Genomic DNA, 18,676 nt, shown 5'->3' with positions numbered 1-18,676 from the left:
GCGGATTTTATCATGCCTTTTTTCGGATGATTTTCGAAGCATTACATCTTAATTTTGATATGTTCTGCATAGTTAGCAATTGGTCGTCGTTATTTTTTTAGAGACAGATTGCGGGCTTTTTCAGAGACATTTTTAAAGACGGGAAGGGTATTTTCTTCAGGGAGAAACTAATATTTCGGATTGTGCTATTTGAAAGTAAGGGTGTTGAGGTTGGTTACTTTTGGTGCTAGCTTCTCCCTGTGTAGTGGATGGAGCAAAACTATATAAACGATCTTCGAGTTTTTAGTTCGAGAATGTTTTTTCATGCTATATATAAGAGCTTTAAACGGCAAAATCAATGAAAAAAATTATGGACCTGGAAGCATCTATGATGGATTTCATTTTTGACACCTAAAAACTAAAGGGAATTTCAGGGTGTCGACCATTTCTTCTTGTTTTCTAGAAAATTAATTTTGAAAGACTTCTTTCTTTTTTCAATATCTTATGCTGTGGAAATCAAGCGATTCAACTCCAGCTGAATTAGTGGTTGATGACAGTGCCAAAGATGATAGACAAATTATGTCTAACAGGTGGATGAGGGAAGGCAATATTTATTTAATTTCTATTTCTAAAACAACTGATTACCTAAGTGACACTATCGTTACATCTGTGTTAAGTTGATTTAGAAAGCTAGAAAATCATATTTTTTTTGTGATGAAATAAGCTGTAGGAAGTTTCATTTATTTAGATTTTTAGCTATGTACTCATTTACTTATCCTTAGGTCTAGATTCTTCTACAATGTATATTCTAAAATTTTCAGGCAGAAATGAAGCACCGGTAGCAAAAGCCAAAGATTTGACTATTATTTTATTAGCAAGCGTAGTGTTCTTAGATGGAAGTGAATCGTCGGATGATGAAGGAATAATTCGATGACTCTGAATTACTCACGACGACATTCCCGTTTATCCTGTAAATGTTGCCTTATTTTCATTCCCAGCTATTTTTTAGAATCTCATTTGAACTATTTAGTGCTTCTTAAAATGACCGCACTCCTAACTCTACGTCTTGGTTTTAATACTGGATGCAACAATTATTGCATTATTTCTGAGGGTAAGTAAAAAATGTATTATTGGATTCAGTACTCTGTTTGTTCTTTGGATTCATTCCTCTAAAGTGTGCCTTTAGTAACTAATCGTAACTAATCCTATAGCTTGACATAGCTAACTACTGGAGACACTTTTTACATTGTGGTCGGAATTTCCTATTCTATCACTTATTGCGCACAGGTATATATTTCCTAGGAACTTTTTCCACTGCATATCAACTCGCAATTTAGATTTTTGAAGGAAACTGATAAGTTTGTAGGTATTTCGCATCTCTGGTTGATGGAAATGTATACAAAAAAGCAGTTTAATGAAATTTACACATCGTATTAAAAATAAATTCGAAGAATGATTCAGTGCAACTTTCTCTATATAGGTACTCATTGCTATTAATTTGAGTGACCCCGCTATCCAACATTTTTCAAGCCTTATGATCGATATTTTTATGAAATTTGTAAGAAATCATAACTGGTTGTTTTCTACTTTTTCACTCTCTTATTCGGTTTTCCTGAAGTTTTTTAAACGCAGCTTAAAATTATTGCATTAAGAAGAATTGAGATCGCATGAAAACATTTTTGGTTTACACAACTCTTATATTTATATTTCACATATAGAAAAAGCATATTTGGATCCATTGATGAAGATTGCAGTATAGGCTGGATAACGCATCGTATTACGACTTGAATATATTAATATCGCAATCCCTTCAAGTAATCATGATGATTTATCTACACTGATATTAAAAAATTATTTTCATAAATACAGGTCACAAGCTCTGTGGAATTCAAATGTGGTTCTCGATCATTTTCATTGTCTACATTGAAATTTTGGGCAGTAATGATTTTCGCTTTTTCAAGGGAAGATATGGAAGAAATTTCACAACGAAGAAATGAAAAAGTGACAGTTGTAGAAGCGTGGAGGATTCTCGAGATTTTACTTTCAGAGACGACTATGATGACAGGATTTAATATATATATATATTCCATTGATGCTTTATGTAAGTCGATTTTTTACTAATGCTTTCTCAAACCTGACAATTCTGAATATATGATGTTCATGCAGACGTGTTGACACAAACACCTGTTATCCATTCTCCGTTTCTCATGGTTGTAAACGGTTTTAATGTTATATTGTTAGAAGACAAACTAGAGGATGAAAAGTTAACTTGTCATTGTCAAATTTCATAGTAGCTTAAAGTTGTTCAGGACGACATATGTAATAATGACACAAAAGAGTATGGTTATGACAGATATTGGATGCCATGTCTTACATTTTCTGTCCCAGAATAGAGCAGGCTACAACAAGCTTTTCATTGAGTTTACTGTAACTGTTTAATTTGGGTGTATTGAACCGTTTTGAAAATTCAGTAAATAAATCATAATTGAAAGATACTAAAGATAGTAATCAGTTCACGAAACCAGTAAAGGATTGAGCTTAATTCATCGTCTTAAAATTTTTATTAGTATTGTTTTTGCTGAAGTTAATCTTCATATCTTTTCTGCTGCTGTTCGTATTTTTGTGGAACAACAAAAAAATGCTAATCTGGGAGGATTTTTGAAGTTATTACAGTTTGTACTTTTATCCTACTTTTGAATTTCGTCCATGTATATCAAGGCGACATTTATATATTTATAATCAAAGTCGATACAAGGATCTTTTTCTCCTTACAAACTGTAATAAATTCCTTAGAGATGTAGTGCCAATAGCAAATAATTGGAAAACGAAGAATGTAGCTTCAATTAAGTTAACGATGGATGATGTTAGCATACGTTTTAAAAAGCTATTAATCTCCTTGTCTTATATTGATTATATGAAAATTAATTCGCTTGATTCCTTGATAAACCAGTCATTGTTGACCTTTACAGTTCACAAATTTTGTCAGTTATTACTGCATTTCTTAATTCTGAGACAAGTGATAGCTACAGTTTTGAGAAACCACTTCATTTAGTAACTACTAATTCTATGTGATCCTTGATCTTCAGTGCTAACTTGTTCGATTACGTCTTGAATAGAAGTTTGAGAAATGGTAAGGACAATAATAATGTTATTTATATTTTCAGTTTGGTCGGTGCTGTTCTTATCTGTCTTACTTTTTCTTAATTGTTCGGAAAAGTTTGCAAACTTCTCTATATGTGGATGAAAGCAAATGAAATCTTCATTTCAGTTTTTAAATTAATTCCAGAAATGATTTCGATAAAATCGAAATGTGTCGTGTTTCTAGTTTTCTGTTCTCTTTTTTTTTGGTATAAAAAAAAATTGTTCATTATGTTCCTTTTTGTTGGTATTGTTAAATTTAACATTTTCATGTTTCTTAGTGAAATTTTTCTAGTATCTCATTTACAAATTTTCTATGTAATAATCATCATCGAAAGGGAAGATGTATACGTAAAGCTCCGTTAATACTGATAGGAAATTGAATGAAGCTAGATCCAGCGGATATATCAAAGGTGAGGATCTATTTTCTTCTTTATATACTAAGTTTTAAATAGTGTTTTTTTAGGGAGTGTCATTTCTTAACTTCTTTAGTGCTTATTATTTCATATTTTTGTATTATTCGTTTTCGGTCTTTCATAGTTATTATCAAGTTTTCAATCTTTGTTTATAGCGATTTTTCTAAAAATTACCTTTGTGGAGAACAGAAATATTCATCTCAACATTTCGTTCACCACTTCGACTTACCATCCATTTCACATCTAGCATCAGCGTAATCTACGAATAAAGTACTAGTGCTTCAAAAGAATCATATTGGAAATGGTTTCATCCTTCTGGAAATAATGATTTTAACCTAATTTTAACCTATTGACCAGGCACTGATTTTATTTAACGAAATTCTATGCAAAGCACAAAACATTTCCAAAAAGATGAATAGAAAGGCACGCAGATTTTTTGGTTAGTTATAATACCAGAAAAGTTGTACAAGTGAAAGATAATAAAAGTAGTAATCGAAGGTGAGGAAGTTTGTCGAATGTGAAAGTGTAAAGAAATGATTCACAAGAACTAAGTAAGAGTGATGTTTTTTTTTTTTTTAACATTTTTGAAAAATAGCCCAGTCTCACTGTACAGCGAAAGTTTGCTTTTATAATTCTGTTCATTTTTTAAATTTCTTACTATTTAGTTACTATTTTAAAGATGGCAGGGACAGTTCATCCCCGCTACTACTGGTAGAAAGTTCAAGTTCGAACAATAGACTCTTCATTTTGAATGTTGGACATTTTACATCAGCTGCCTATTTTGATTTCACTGGACGAATCTGTGCATTGTTATTGTTTTTTTTTTTTTTTTTTTTTTTTTTAAATAGTTTATATACTTACAAATATTATCTATTTATCATTTCAGGGTTTGCTATGTCTTGAAATATGAAGTATCGTTTTCTTTGATTAATTTTGACTAAAACTAACAGAAATTAATGCTGGCTTAATGCTTTGTTCCTCGATCACTGACTATTCTGTAGTTTCTAACAATTATGTTAGCCAATTTTGATCATGTTTATTTAAGACGGAGGTAATATTTTGTACTGGACGATATGATTTTAAAAAGGATTTTTAGGATTTCACAAAATATTTTATCCTAAGGCAGTTGAAGCTGTGTTTCTAATTAATCTCATTAAATAACAGGAAATTGAGAAACAATTATTGACCATGCGCAGACCCAAGTATTTTTCACACATTTTCTGTCTTATTGTGCCATGTCAGAGTGCGAACATCATACATCCAAATTGAAACCATGGGCATGGTCAATAATTATTTCTTGATCCCATGTTATTTAATCGGATTAATTAGAAATACAGCTGAACTTTGGCATCTGTGTTTTCGTAATTTTTGTATTCTTTCACACTTTCTCTATCGTTTGTTACATGGTCAGTAAACAAATATTAGTTTTTGCAGTCTTAACTTTACATTAAAATTATTTTGATATTGAAGAGGATTGAATATTGTGGCACAATTGTTGTAATCGTAAGATGCTTATACTTTCATTTGCTTTATGTTTATTGATTGAAGTCCTTTGAGTGTGGAATTGTTGTGCTGGTTAAATTTGTTTCCTTTGTTCATTATGGATATTTTATTTCATAATATTATACTTCTTTCTTAGTTTTTGTTCATATTTTATTCGCTGTATTTTTGTTCATTTTTACAAATATATAAAATGGTAGGTGCATGTCATCCTGAATGATGTAGACTTAATATTTTGGAAAGTCTTATAAAATGAATGGAATAATTATTAAAAAATTCTCAGTACTGTTTTCTTTTAGTTTAAAATTGTGTTCACGTGTCACATACGACTCAAATTTTTTCGGAGAAAAACTTATATTGAGGTTCCATTTTCCCAGTGAATTGTGTGAAATTGGAAAAATCAGAGTATTTCGTTTTTCAATTCGTGCAGTATTTGTTGCTCAGTTAATGATTTAAAATTAATGATATCTCAAGGTTCATTTTAGGAAGGGCGTGAGATGTCCTGGGGTGATGTATTCTTTTTCTCAAAATAGTGCTCTTCATCTTTGTATCATATTTCCAGAAATAAAAATTATTTCGATTTTGAAAAGGATTTGGGTGACAGCTCGTTGTGCGAAATGATTTCTTTGCTTGTCTGGTACTGAGTAATACTGAAGAATCATCACGTTAGAAGATTATTAACTGTATAATTTTTGGCCTTGTAGTTGTGGAAAGATTAAAAATAATTAGGGAGGAAGCGGTGGTTTTAGAAAGTGAGAAATTATTGCGAGCTATTGAAGATCAATTTGCGGTTCTGTTTCAAGTCCGAGCCTCAGTATTCAAGAAATCCGATTTCTTCTGCTAATTCATTTAAAAATTTTAAACTTTTAACAGATTATTCAGCGTATCACCTGTTGGTTGTGGATGTTATGTGGTAATCGAAATGTTGGAAGCATCAGTTCCAACAGTAGAGGATCACTGTCGAGTGCTTATTTACGTTAAACAATTTGATCCTCAATCACCAGCTTTGTTTAATTGTCTTCTAGAACGATTACAAAGAGTGCATTGCTTGCAAGGTTCTGTTTTACGTTCCCTGATTGAGGATAAGTCCTAGTTTGGCTTGCTTTGATCATGAACACTAAATCTTTAGCTTTAGTTTATTATGGCCAGTAACATTAACTGTGGCAACGATCTATCAGTTATTGCTACTTAACGAAGAATATGATTTGGGATGCTAATTTATTTCACTGCATTCGTGCCTTTTCTAGCGTTGACTTCTCTGTATGCAGTTTATAGTGACATCCGAAACTCCTTTTAGTTTTTTTTTTTTTTTTTTTTTTCAAATTCTTTTTCTAAAAACAGTTTTAGGAATTTAAATAAACTTCAGCATTATGTTTTATGTTGGCCTAGTTCAAGAACACATTCTCATAAGATTCAGTTCCTAGCATTACCTCATTTTTTCCTTAATAACCGTTCCTCCGTTCATCCAAATGAGATTTGTTAAGCAAAAATCAGAGTTTTCTCTCAGCTTTTCTTTATTATCTTGTATGATTCCTTTTTTTATCGCCAATCGCCTTTACAGTGTCAGATAACCCGAAAAGAATTTTCAATGCTGATTTTAGTGCAACAATCAACACAGATCTGCTCAGATTTGGCGAACTTCAGGTTAGCAGTTTCCTTGATAGTATTAAATGTTCACAAATTATTTTATTTAAAAATTATTAGTTCGAATATTATTTGCTGTTTCTGTTTCTTATGACTACAGTTTGCTTCTTAAAATTTTTCATCATAACTACTTGCTTATTAAAATAGAATATGATTAATAGTAGTTTGTTCTTAAAAAAGAGAAGTACAACATTTGCTACAAGCAGCATCATGCTTGGTTGGTGACAGAAGTCATTCAAGGCTCATCGTCGTATTATTGGGTTCATTGGCGTTGTTCAAGCACCAACTGAAAATGAGAAAGAAGTAACTTCACAGCAAATTTCCGATGTAGATACTGTAGAAGATCGTAGGGTTAACGTTTCGAATCCGAGAGCACATTTTTTTGCGGAAATCAAGGAGCAGTATGATTTTATAAAGGTTTCACTTTTGAAAGGCACAGTTGTTTTGCAAAAGATTCGGGAAGTCAAAATTCAAAAAGATGATTTCAAGTTCATTTTAAAAATAAATATTCGATAGTTAAGGAATATGAAACGATTTTTTGTATTAATGCTTTAAAAAGGATATTTTTAGTCGACGTAAAACTTCTCAAAGGAAACCACAAAATATAAAACATTATTTTATAATGTTAATGTCAGTTATAGGTTGAGTACGCATCAACTGTTGTGGATTCACGATGTGTCGTTATCGGATATCCAGAAGTATATAGTTATATTTTTGCTTCTGTAGAAATTTTCTTCTGTAATAGAGAAAGGAACAAAAATATCACTTCTCAGTACTTTTCGTAAAAATAATGAAGGTTTCGATACAGAATTAGCTCGGTTTTTTTGAAATTTCTTTTTTGGTCTAACGAAATATAATTCCTGAATAGTAAGCGTGGTGAAAGCATAAATTAGTATTACATGATCTGGTTGGTATGTTCCATTATCTGAACGAAGCTATTATTCACAGGAATCTATAAAAGCGTTGTGTTCGTCACGAGAACTGTTTTATTTTAAAAGTCTCGATGATGCGGATTCACTGGAAATAGGTATTCGGGATTTTTTGCGCTCTATTTATTACGTTCTGGAAAGTCGTCGGCTTGATCTTTCCTTTGAGAAGTTGGAGTTTCCGCCATGTCTTGCTCTGATTGATGAACAAAAATACCGTCAAGGTTTGGAAAATAAAACTAGCAAAATATACAGGTTAGTTAGTAATATACAGGTCGTTTTATATTTGTAGCGTTCTCTGCAATTATTCATATCACATAATGTTTGTGAATGTTTGATGAGTGGTATAAATTTATCTTTTACCATTCACTTCCTTTTCTGCTTTTCTTTTTGATTTGTGGATTTCATTCCATGAGCATGTATAAAATTTTCATTTTTCTTAATATATTTTGCTACTAGTCTTCCAAAGTTTTGAATCTACAATAAAGCATATTAAGCCTTTAAACTCTCAGTTATTGAAGAATGCAATAATTTGGTCATCCATTTCTGGTTGTCGAAGTACGAATAAATCTCATGAAGCCAAGCTTTAGTATTTGTGGTTCCCAAAAAAGTTCATTTCTTTAAAAAAAAAAAAAAAAAAACAAACTACATTTAGAAAAAAATGCATTGGTCGTCTTCGAAAACAAGTTGCTGATTACACGCTCATGACTGGTTTGCCCACTTTAGCAATGGATTCCTATCAGTCAGCTATCGAATTCCTCAAACAGTCCAACGATTTACTCTGGCTTGCTGGTATGTCTTTTTAAAATGTGCGATGAGTATTTTTAGGCTTCTAACTATTATAGGGTGCGGTTAATCGTAGCAGTTGGATATGTGAATCTTTAAGATCAGGATCAGTCGATAAAAAACATAAAGAAGTAAAATTGATCAGGAAAATCGATTAAAAATTGCTTAACAAGAGGAAAAAATATAGTTCATTTGGTCCTGAAGATCTTGACTGACTCTAATTTTCATCAGGCACATACTTATCTTTATTGAGTGTATTTTTGCATTTTTTTAGCTGCTTACGAAGGCTGGGCTTGTGCGGCGATAATTGCAAAGTATGATTTAGCAGATGAATGTCCTTCTATTAGTGGAATGCAACGAATCTCATCTATGACTTCCGAACAGATTCTTTCGGCGCGTAAAACAAGTCAGTCTGGTACCGGGTAACTTTTTCTAAGAAATTCTCCACTTATTGGTTTCAAAATTAAAGCCTATTAAGTACTGGAGTTAATCATTACTCTGTACGAGGGAGAGTAATGATCAATTGTTTTTGCACGACTTTAAAAAGTGTTAAATTAAATGGGTCTCAGCAAAATAAATTATAATATATTACTCTTTAATTATAATATATTAGTATTTTATCATTGTAGTGTTTCGGCTAGGTATCAGGGTCTGATGAAAAATATTCCTTAAAATCTTTGTCTTCATTAGGAGAAATTTAGCTTTTTGATGGCGCCCTTTTCATCAATCTTTTCGATTACATTAGGGTGAATTAGTTTATGATAATCAGTTTATGATTAGTTTATGATAATTTTGACTGGTACTTATGCCTGACGTATTATAATATATAATATGTTTATAATTTACTGAAAAATTCGAAAAAATCCATTCCTGTATGGATTTTTTGGGAGAATTAGCTAGTTCACTGAAGTATACTGTTTAGTTTTATTTGTGTTTGATCTTCGAATTCATTTCATTTTATTAACTTCTATAAAACACTTCTCTTAAGTCACTTTTAAAGATCTAGGAAGAGTGCAATCAATTACACAGAAATAGTTGAAAGATTCAAATCAGCATTGGAAAGCTATGAAAGATTTTCATTTGCCGCATGGGTCGAATATGAATGTATGATGAAAGCTGCTTCTGTTTTTCGAGATCAGCGTTTGTATGCAGATATGGAGGTTAATGTTTTCTATAGAAGATTAAAAGAGAATTTTTTATAATATTTCGAAGTTCAAAGATTTTTTTCGTTTTTAAGAGAAAATAAGAATATCATTTCCCATCAACGAAATATTTTCCTTGAAAAATAGATTCAAAATCTTCTGAAATATTTTCTGCTATATAATATTTTAGGATTTCATAAGAGAACATATTGGTAAATATCTTGATGACAGCTTTGATCAGTTTGGTCACTTCACAAAAGCTCTGATATGTCTTAATTCTGCAGAAGTATATCGTAAAGTTGGTGCCGTTTATGAATTTTCTCATAGATTATTTTCCTTATTTCATTTATCTCAGATCTCTTTGATCTTTCCATTATAAATGGAAATTTCTGACTTGAAATGGAAAGGTTTTTCCATTATTATATTTCCATTATAAACAAAATCTTAATCTAATAAGGTATTCTCTTTCAGCAAATTAGTTTCACTTTAAAACATGAAAAAGGATGATGTATGGATAAAACTATTGTAGATTGGTTTTAATCGAAAGTGTGCATTTTTTGCACGTCTGGGGGTTTTGTTTCGCTTACACATAACAGAGAGCGGGAGTCGCACTGTTGCGGACTATCGACAAGTGTATCCAGTACTATACCGAACACTAATTGGTTATGGAGTGCCTGAAAATCCAAAAGAATTGTCAAGCGATTTAATGAGATTAGGGCCGGTACATATTCAAAGAAAAGCTTTGCATGAAGTGTTCATGAGCGCATTACGTGCCGAGTACTACGATGCAGCTATACGCCATCTGTGCTATATTTTGCAGGTTTCTAATACGATCCTATATTTGATTATCTTAACATTTTCTCCCAGTGTTGTACTGATAACTTAGTAAGCAATGAAACAACCTTTTTTGAATAAAAAAGAGGAGAATGGAGGAGGAAGGAGAAGAGTCGGCGCGCGGTTATTTTTGACTGGAACTTTTAATAACACTGAAAGCAGTCCTCTCAAGTGCTGGGATTTAAGCAAGCTCTAATACTCTAACTTTGAATTATGTTTCTTGATTTTGTAAATAAATATGGAATATTTTCAAACTTCGTTTTATGTCTTAAACTTGGGAAAGATTTCGAACATTTTTACAAGAGTTTGTTATGTTTCATTTTGATGCTTGTGAATTATATTTTTTCATTAAAAATAAACTTAACAAAATGTTCCCTTATATAAATATTTTAAAGGTGTATTATGATTATATGGATCAGGAAACATCCGAGCGAATGCTTGAAGAGTTTACCAAATTAGTGGCATCGCGAGATGTTCAACATCAGCTCAACGAGCACATTTCATTACCGCAGCATGGACTTATTATACCGCCAATTCAGATGATGCGTTTCCCGAAGCTTGAGTGCAGTTTTTGTTCACTTTTTCCTGTTATGGAGTAATATCGATTTTGTTATCTTTAAAGAAACAAAAAACGTTATCCTTTACTGTGGTGAAAAAGATTAGTGTATGAAAACTGCTTCATTTTGTTATTGAGACACGGCATGCTGTACAATTTGCAGGAAATTCGCAGTTTGTTCACTTCCGGGACATCTTGCTGCCACAACTATTCGACCAAAGCTTCATTCCGACATATTCATATATTCTCCATTTCAACAGGAAATTACTTCGAAAGGTTTGTTTAATGTATTATTATTCTTGACATAATAGTATTTTTCTTTATGAAATTGTAGATTTTTTTTGCAGTGAAATGATTTATCAATATTTTCTAGTTACTTGGGTTCAAGATTGCGCTTGCGAGGTTTCCGTTTCTGTAATCAATTGTCTGCCGTGCGAGTTATCTGTATCCAACCTCGAATTACTTTCTGAAGGCTGCGCTTTTGAGCCAATTCCTGTGCGGCTCACTTTGCCTGCATGTAGTGGTAACACGGAAGCCGTAGACCTGAAACTCATTGGGGTGCCTAGGCAAGTTTATTGATTTCTCTAGCTCTAAACTAGATATATAAAATATACTTCGGAAATGTTCAGGACTCTGATTTTTCTTTTCAAAACTTATGGAAATTTGAAAATTTTCACACATTCAATAAATAAACGTGTTTCTTCAAAAACAGTTCTTCAGAAGCTGAAATACTGAAAATTTGTTCCTTCATAAATTGAAAAAAAAAGAAAAGTTACAAAGCCGAGACTTCTGAAGAATTGCTTTTGAGCTCCATGTACATCTTATCGATTCAAGGGAATCAGGACGGCTCACTATAACTGGTTATTCATGCGAGATACTGGGTGTGCGTAATGTTTGTAAATTACGGGATTTTCCAGAACGTGTTAAATCGAAGGGCTTTCTCTCATCAATGTTTGATATTGAGGTTTGTTCGTTTCACTTTCTTTTTTTTTTTTTTTTTTCTTTTGATTTAGGCTACAGAAAAGAAGGGAGGGAGATGTGAAGAACAAATAGAAGAAATAAATTTGAAGTCTGCTTGGTGATAAATATTCACTGTGTACAGTCTGTTTTATTTCATTTATTGTAGATATTGCCGGCTTTACCTGTTTTGGAACTAAAAACCTCGCTGAGTCGAGCTCCAATCTCTGAAGATGACATTGAACCAACCGCAGAAATAACTGTTTATTCTGGACAAACGTTTTTTTTTTTTTTTTTTTTTTACAAAATAATTTTATTCGGCTGTATTTTTGTAGCCACTTTGGAAGAATATGTCAGTGAAGGAAAAAGAAAAAGGTGGAGAGGAGAAAAGGCTTTCTGAACTTCTCATGTGCTTCTCTGCAGTTTCTGAGTAGAAAAAAAGAAAACAAATCTAGTGTTTGTAATTTTGAATAGAAACTATAAGACTTCCAATTTGTTCTTTGTTGTGTCATAAAATGAATGTTCACCAATGATACTATTTTGAGAAATGAAATAATACATTATTTCTTTTAGCTTCGAACACAGTGTGTCATTGGTAAATACTAGTAAAACTATTACAGTAAGGCATGTTAACTTGGTCATTCGACAACCGAAGGTATGCTATTTCGTGAAATTTAATGATAAAAATTTGGTTTCATATTTTAAAATGCACAAGGCTATTTTTGCATATGGACATTGGACATTAATATGCAGGATAAGTTTTCTTAACTTGTTTTTTATAGCTTAAATTTTTTGTGATACTTGAACTGAAAAATTCTGAAGCGGTTCCCCTATTAACAGCAATTTGCAAAATGATTTCTTAAATATGCATTTCGACTTACAATTAATTATTTAAAGTCCAATTTTATGAGTTAAGAAAAATTAACAGATATAGCGTCAAATGATTCTAGTTTCTGTTTTTAGGTTTGTGGTGGTCCTTGTATGATTGAAATTGCTAGCCCTGAGTGGCTGGATGATAATGATAGTACCACTGAGTTAAGGAGGATCGAACCCTTGGAAAGGAAACAAATCAAATTCAGGTAAAATTTCACTTCTTATGCGTTAGCAACATACTTTATATTTTGAGTTATATTTCTTAAAGTTCAGATTTTTTACAGGACTTCGCTAGAACTTTGACTAAAATAATAAAATGTAGTACTCTTAAATGCTTTTACTCTACTATTCTAATGGTTTACTTTGAGGCGGTGTTTCTTGAACTTTTATTTTTGTGAGAAAAGTGTCAAGTGATGCAACAACTATTGTTGTCATAGAATTTTTGGAATTGATCCATCGGCTATGGCTGAAGATGGTTCACAAAAGGAGCGAGATAGTGAAACAGAGATTTCTACTTGCGATGCTCCATCTATTGAAGAAGCACATGACCGAATACCATTTACCGGAGTATGTGGTGATCTCTTAGATTAAATCCATTAAAGGCGAACTAAATATAAAGGAAGTCTAAAGATTCATATATATATATATATATATATACATGTATACTTGTCTTTCATCCAGTAAGTTTCCTTTATCGTTTACCAATCTGTTTCATAATTTATTCCTTTTAGTTTATGGATAAAAGTGCAATAAATATGTTCTGCATAAGTTTTATTTCACCAAAAAATCAAATTTGAAATATTTCTTTCCTACCAAAATTGGTATCTTTTGTTTCATTTTCTTTTTAATTTCAGAGATTATTAACTTGTGAATTCATTTTTTATTATCGAGCTGATATTGATGGCCCTAACGGAGAAGTAATTTTCACGATTAAAAAAATAATAATAATTTTATCACTTTTTTATTACTTTATAAGTTTCTCAGGAGTATGAAATTCTAATGTTTTGTTTAATGTTTTTGCACATAAAATTAAAAGAGTACAGTTCTTAGCAGTACGAAAGGCGTTGTCGATTGCCTTTAGCGGTATCAATTGTCCCTGCGGTAACAGTTGCTGCTTGGCATGTGTTGCCTGGTGATGGGCCGACAACAAGATATGTAGTTGTGGATGTGACAAATAATACTGAGTGGGATGCTGAATTAACTTATGGGAAGGATCGAGTGATTGGCGTACAGCCTAAGGAGTTTTGCAGGTGATTGATCGTGTCTTTTACTTCACTAATGTTCCTTGTTCTTTCATGTTACTACTCCATTGTTTTCCATTAGACCAATTAAACAGAGAGTTTGAGGCAAACAGTTCGAGTTTGCACTAGATTCTACGTCTAGAAAGATCATTAATTCTTCTCCATCTATTTCCATTCTCATTGAAACCTTGTTCTTTTGGTACAATCTTAAGGTTAACTTGAAAAAATTTACAAATTCTTGGTTCGGTTTTTTATGTCCATATGATCTTTTTTTTCATTTGGAGAAATGAAATTTCCAACAGCTGTTTTCTCAGAGTACCGCTGCTATGCAAATGTTGTTCTGAAGTAGCATCAAATGCATTTCAAGAAGCAGCCAGTCGTGCATCTCACATGATGCAAATGCAGGAAATGGAACGGTTACGACAAATTCTAGAACGTCATGTTTCCTGGCATCTGGATATTCGTTGGTCTATCTCCAGTTCAAGTCTTTCAGGATCAGTACCCGTCGGTCCCTTGCTATCTTCTGTTTCACTCCTGAAACAACTTGTAGTACCAGTGATTTCTGTTCGTAAGTATTTGTGTTATTGGTCAACGAGCGGTTTTATTCTAGTGTTAAATTTACACCATCTGTGTTGGTTAACGCAAATAATGTTTCGTTTCAGTGATCGCTCATGAACATAAATGGTGGTTTATTAGTTGTAAATTCCAAGTAGATTCTCAATAAAACTCGCATGATAAGGAAAGATTTTTTGAAAGCGGAAGCATTTTTTTTTTAACCCTTTTAAACCACTTTTCCTGTAAATATCATTGCAATATTATTTCCGATATGTCAAGGACACTTCAAGGTTCCTGAACTACTCAACATACCACCGATATATCTTTTCCATTAGTATTTATCTTTTATAATGGAACACTGTGATATGAATTTTTTTATTGCTTTCAAAAATAGCCTAACGGAAGTGTTTGGTAATTCAATTTTCAAAGTTCAGAGGCGAATGTAAACGGAATGCCGTTGTTGAATGACGATGAAATTACTGTTGGTATCGGTGAAATAGTTCAGCTCAGTTTAAGCTTAATTACTCCTACAAACGGTAATGCCCCAGAACTTGGAATTCATTTATTTGCCTTGTTTTCGCTTAAGCTGATAATAATGTTATTTTCGTAGCTTTGCGAAGTGTAGAATGAATTTATTATAACCGGTCTGGAATAAATGTCCTGGATATTCCATTAACATTAGAGCTTTTTTAGTGCTATTAACCTGCTTGTATTGTTTTTCATAATCACTCGTTTTTTGATATGATATATCAGTTCTAAATATTGCATTATCATCCCTTTTAGACACTCGTTCGTTTAGTGGTTTAATACAGCTGCAGTGTTACCGCGATTTACAAAATGGGTCCGTCATTGAGAGTGGTGATAATATGATTGTGTTAAATACTGAAAGTATACCATTTCAAATAGTGCAGGTATTTTACGTTGCTCTGTTTGCTTGATTCGTATATTTTCTTTTAAAATCTGGTTTGTACTCCCTAGCATCAGTTGCTTTTTACCATATTGAAAGTTTTAGAGATAAAATAACTAATATTTTCTCCTTTTTTTCAGGCTTTTCTTACTGTTTATAGATAACCTGACAATTTTCATGACGATAAACATTCTTAAAGCCAAATGAATTATTAAATTTAGAAGGAAGGAACGGTTGAAATAGCTACTCTATCTGCGGCAGATACAGTTTCAGTCGAAAATGACTATGCACCAGTAGCAACTGTTAATTTCAGTAAGAAACCTGTGAAACGAGTGGTTATTCAGGAAATATTTCATGCTAATTTCCAACTCCTGTTTCGCTATGAAGGAGCGCATAAGGTAATTTTTTTTTTTTTTTTTTTTAATTTTTGAGATGAAACTGAAGTTTCAGAACCGTCATTTTTGAAAACAAATAGTAATAAAAAATAGTTGGATAAACTTTTGAAAGGCTGGTGTTGCAGATCAGACCGCTCATTATTTTGAATGATAAATCTATTATCTCGTCAGATGAATTGTTCTGTTGTGCTATTTCATTCAGTGTGATCACAAAGGTTTCATAATACTATGTTATCTGCTTATTCTGCGGGTCTCTTTCTATCCTTTCAACTTTTCTGTTTGTATGTAAATTTCTCTGACATCAAACAAATACTGTAAAATTTTTTTTGAACTTGACTGTTTAACATAAAGTATGTGAATAAAAGTGCCTGTCTACTTTCGAAGTTATACAGTGTTAGTTCAAATGTATTGGGAGCTGGCTGTTTTCATTTGTCGAACTTTACTGACTGTTTCCATGAGCGATCAGTTACTTTTAACATTTATTTAAGACTAGAGACCATGGAATGTAAAAGAATTTGTAAGAAATCAAGTAAAAAGCTGAAAATACTTGATTCTATATTCTGTAAAAAGAAAGCAGTAATACAGATCAAATACAATTTCACAGTAAGTGTTGGAAAACCAAAAAAATACTGCACATTAAGTGTTTAGAATAATACAAACCACTTCGTTATTCCTTTGTTATATCCCATTTTTTTTTTTGAAACAATGAATCCTTTATCTAAACCTCAAATAGCAAATGTACATCTGTCTTCACTGTAAATGTTAATCTGCTAAGCCAACCCAGCCCACTTTCTACATCCTTAAAAGCCTTCTTTAATCTGATAACAACAACGAAACGATCGGTGCAGTCTTCTCTTCCTCCTACTCACTCAACAGTACCACTTACTCCTTTGCTGTTTCAATTACTCCACTATATATTTGTCGGTTGATCTCGCTTGCAGATAAGAAGCAAAAGCTTCAGTTCAAGTTCTATAAACTTAACCTAAGTCAAGTGAACTTAATTAACCTAATTCGTCTGATCAGAGAGTGACTTCAAATTCACAACAGTAAGTTTCCCATTGCATCCAAATTTCTTCCATTTAGATGAGGTCTGCACCTGGAGCCTTTCTTTGTATCGGTTATTTTTCGATGGATGTGAATGTTCTCAGAATTTTCCATACTCATAGAATTTTCCACTATAACAAAGTATTTCCCACCAGTCCGTTATTCTTTATTCCTTATAGTATTTTCATTTTTTTAGAAAAAAACACAGTGCATGACATTTTCCTCCATGTCTCACAGCACCTTTGAAGTTAAGCATTTCAAGAATCGAAATAACAGTCGCTTCAGACTGAGAATTTTTCACAAACATTCAGGCAACATAAACTGTGCCTTATTCAAAACATTAACTACAACAACTCATCAGACGCTTTTTCCGTGCGACTTAAAATCGATGTCGAAAACTGCAGACTATGTAGAAAGGAAACAAAATATAATTGTGCTAACTTACAAAAAGTATCTTATATGTGAGCGAAGAACATAACAAGGCTACATCACATATATATAGTTGTATTATCGCACATTAAAAAATAGTAGGAACAGAATAAAATCATTATTTACTTACTCATCAAGCAAAAAGTGCAAATAGCAGTTTAGCCCAAGGAAATGACAAAAATAAGGGGCAGTACGTACATGAACATGAAGGCCATCAACATTCGATACAATAAGAAGTACTCATGAAGATTTTTTCCGCTTTTGGCGGAGCTTCAAAACATCTTTTCTTGAATGTTACTGTTTTCTTCTGAAAGAGGAAAAAAAAAAAAACAAAAACGGAACGACAGTGAAAAGAATATAATTTCTCGGAGAAGAGACTAAGGTCAACTGAGAAAACTATCACATTAGCGAGAAATGGCAGAATTAATCTTTATAAATTTATAAGTTCTAACAAATATCTAAAAAGAGTTCAGCTTGGATAGAAACATTTTATATTAATAACGTACGTACATCATGAAAGTCTCAGCTATATTGCAATAAAAAGTTGTCCGAGTTAAGAATTTCAAAATATATTTTAGTAGACGTAATAATTTTGAAAGTAGTCGCTAAGAGAATCAGGAGAGAATCAACCTAACAGTGTTAGGTTGCGTTAGATTCCAAAACTAAAAATTTGATAGAAAAGTTCTAAAATTAAACGTGAACTTTGTTTTAATGACAGCAAAACAATAATGCCAAGATCCGAAAATATACTTCAGTAATCTTCATCAGAGCTAGCAAAACATCGTGTTCCTATTTTTATAAAATTCCTTTTACCAACCTTCCTTCTCTTAAACATATGGTTGGTGCAAGTTAGAATGAAAAAGTAAATGCCCAATTATATGCACAGTAAATATTGACAATATCGGAAAACACTGAGTATTTAAAAAGTGTGGATAAATAATGAACAAATTCAATACAAACAGGAGAATTTACTGAAAGCACGGAAGAAACACAATCACAACATACGGAAGAAAATTAACACAAGAAAAGAAGGAAAGGAATTAAAGCCTAGTATGTTAGTACAACCTAAAAAAAGATCGTTTGTTCAGGAAATCATGAGATAGACTCTGCATGGATTCAGTTGCCATTTAAAAAAATCATTGCTACCCATGTTACCCATTTTCAAATTGAAAACCAAAACTTCTTTCCTTAAAAATTTGCTATCAAATTATCGTATCTCTCTGACAATTTGATGACAAATTTCAGTCTTATTTGTATTCATCTTAAGGGTCCAACTTCAGATTTTCGATTTCCAATCCAATCAACACGAAGTTATCTAAAATACAACAGATTTCTGTTGAAAAGAAAGAGTGGA

At 32.2% G+C, this 18,676-nt stretch overlaps 2 protein-coding genes across 2 annotated transcripts; both read left to right on the top strand.

Annotated features, from left to right (window-relative positions):
- Nucleotides 1-483: 483 nt before the first annotated feature.
- On the top strand, nucleotides 484-913 carry Bm9560 (Uncharacterized protein; the record flags this gene model as incomplete). The annotated part of the gene is made up of 2 exons (XM_043075263.1): nucleotides 484-583; nucleotides 801-913. The coding sequence occupies 2 exons, from the start codon at nucleotides 484-486 to the stop codon at nucleotides 911-913; spliced, it is 213 nt and encodes a 70-aa protein (XP_042931197.1).
- Nucleotides 914-5,955: 5,042 nt separating this feature from the next.
- Nucleotides 5,956-16,073, top strand: Bma-trpp-9 (Uncharacterized protein; the record flags this gene model as incomplete). Its single annotated transcript, XM_043075262.1, has 25 exons — nucleotides 5,956-6,088; nucleotides 6,595-6,677; nucleotides 6,918-7,094; nucleotides 7,319-7,375; nucleotides 7,626-7,858; nucleotides 8,259-8,395; nucleotides 8,664-8,811; nucleotides 9,390-9,549; nucleotides 9,722-9,829; nucleotides 10,061-10,351; nucleotides 10,761-10,927; nucleotides 11,085-11,197; nucleotides 11,295-11,487; nucleotides 11,756-11,885; nucleotides 12,048-12,157; nucleotides 12,452-12,533; nucleotides 12,842-12,957; nucleotides 13,189-13,318; nucleotides 13,606-13,668; nucleotides 13,802-14,001; nucleotides 14,307-14,560; nucleotides 14,982-15,083; nucleotides 15,331-15,458; nucleotides 15,676-15,852; nucleotides 15,975-16,073. The coding sequence occupies 25 exons, from the start codon at nucleotides 5,956-5,958 to the stop codon at nucleotides 16,071-16,073; spliced, it is 3,591 nt and encodes a 1,196-aa protein (XP_042931196.1).
- Between the last annotated feature and the right edge of the window lie 2,603 nt (nucleotides 16,074-18,676).

Source organism: Brugia malayi (genome assembly GCF_000002995.4).
Source record: "Brugia malayi strain FR3 genome assembly, contig: Bm_v4_ChrX_scaffold_001, whole genome shotgun sequence".
In the NCBI taxonomy this organism is placed as follows: Eukaryota; Metazoa; Nematoda; class Chromadorea; order Rhabditida; family Onchocercidae; genus Brugia; species Brugia malayi.
The sequence above is the reverse complement of the archived record's forward strand: the minus strand, read 5'-3'. Positions and strand labels throughout refer to the sequence as shown.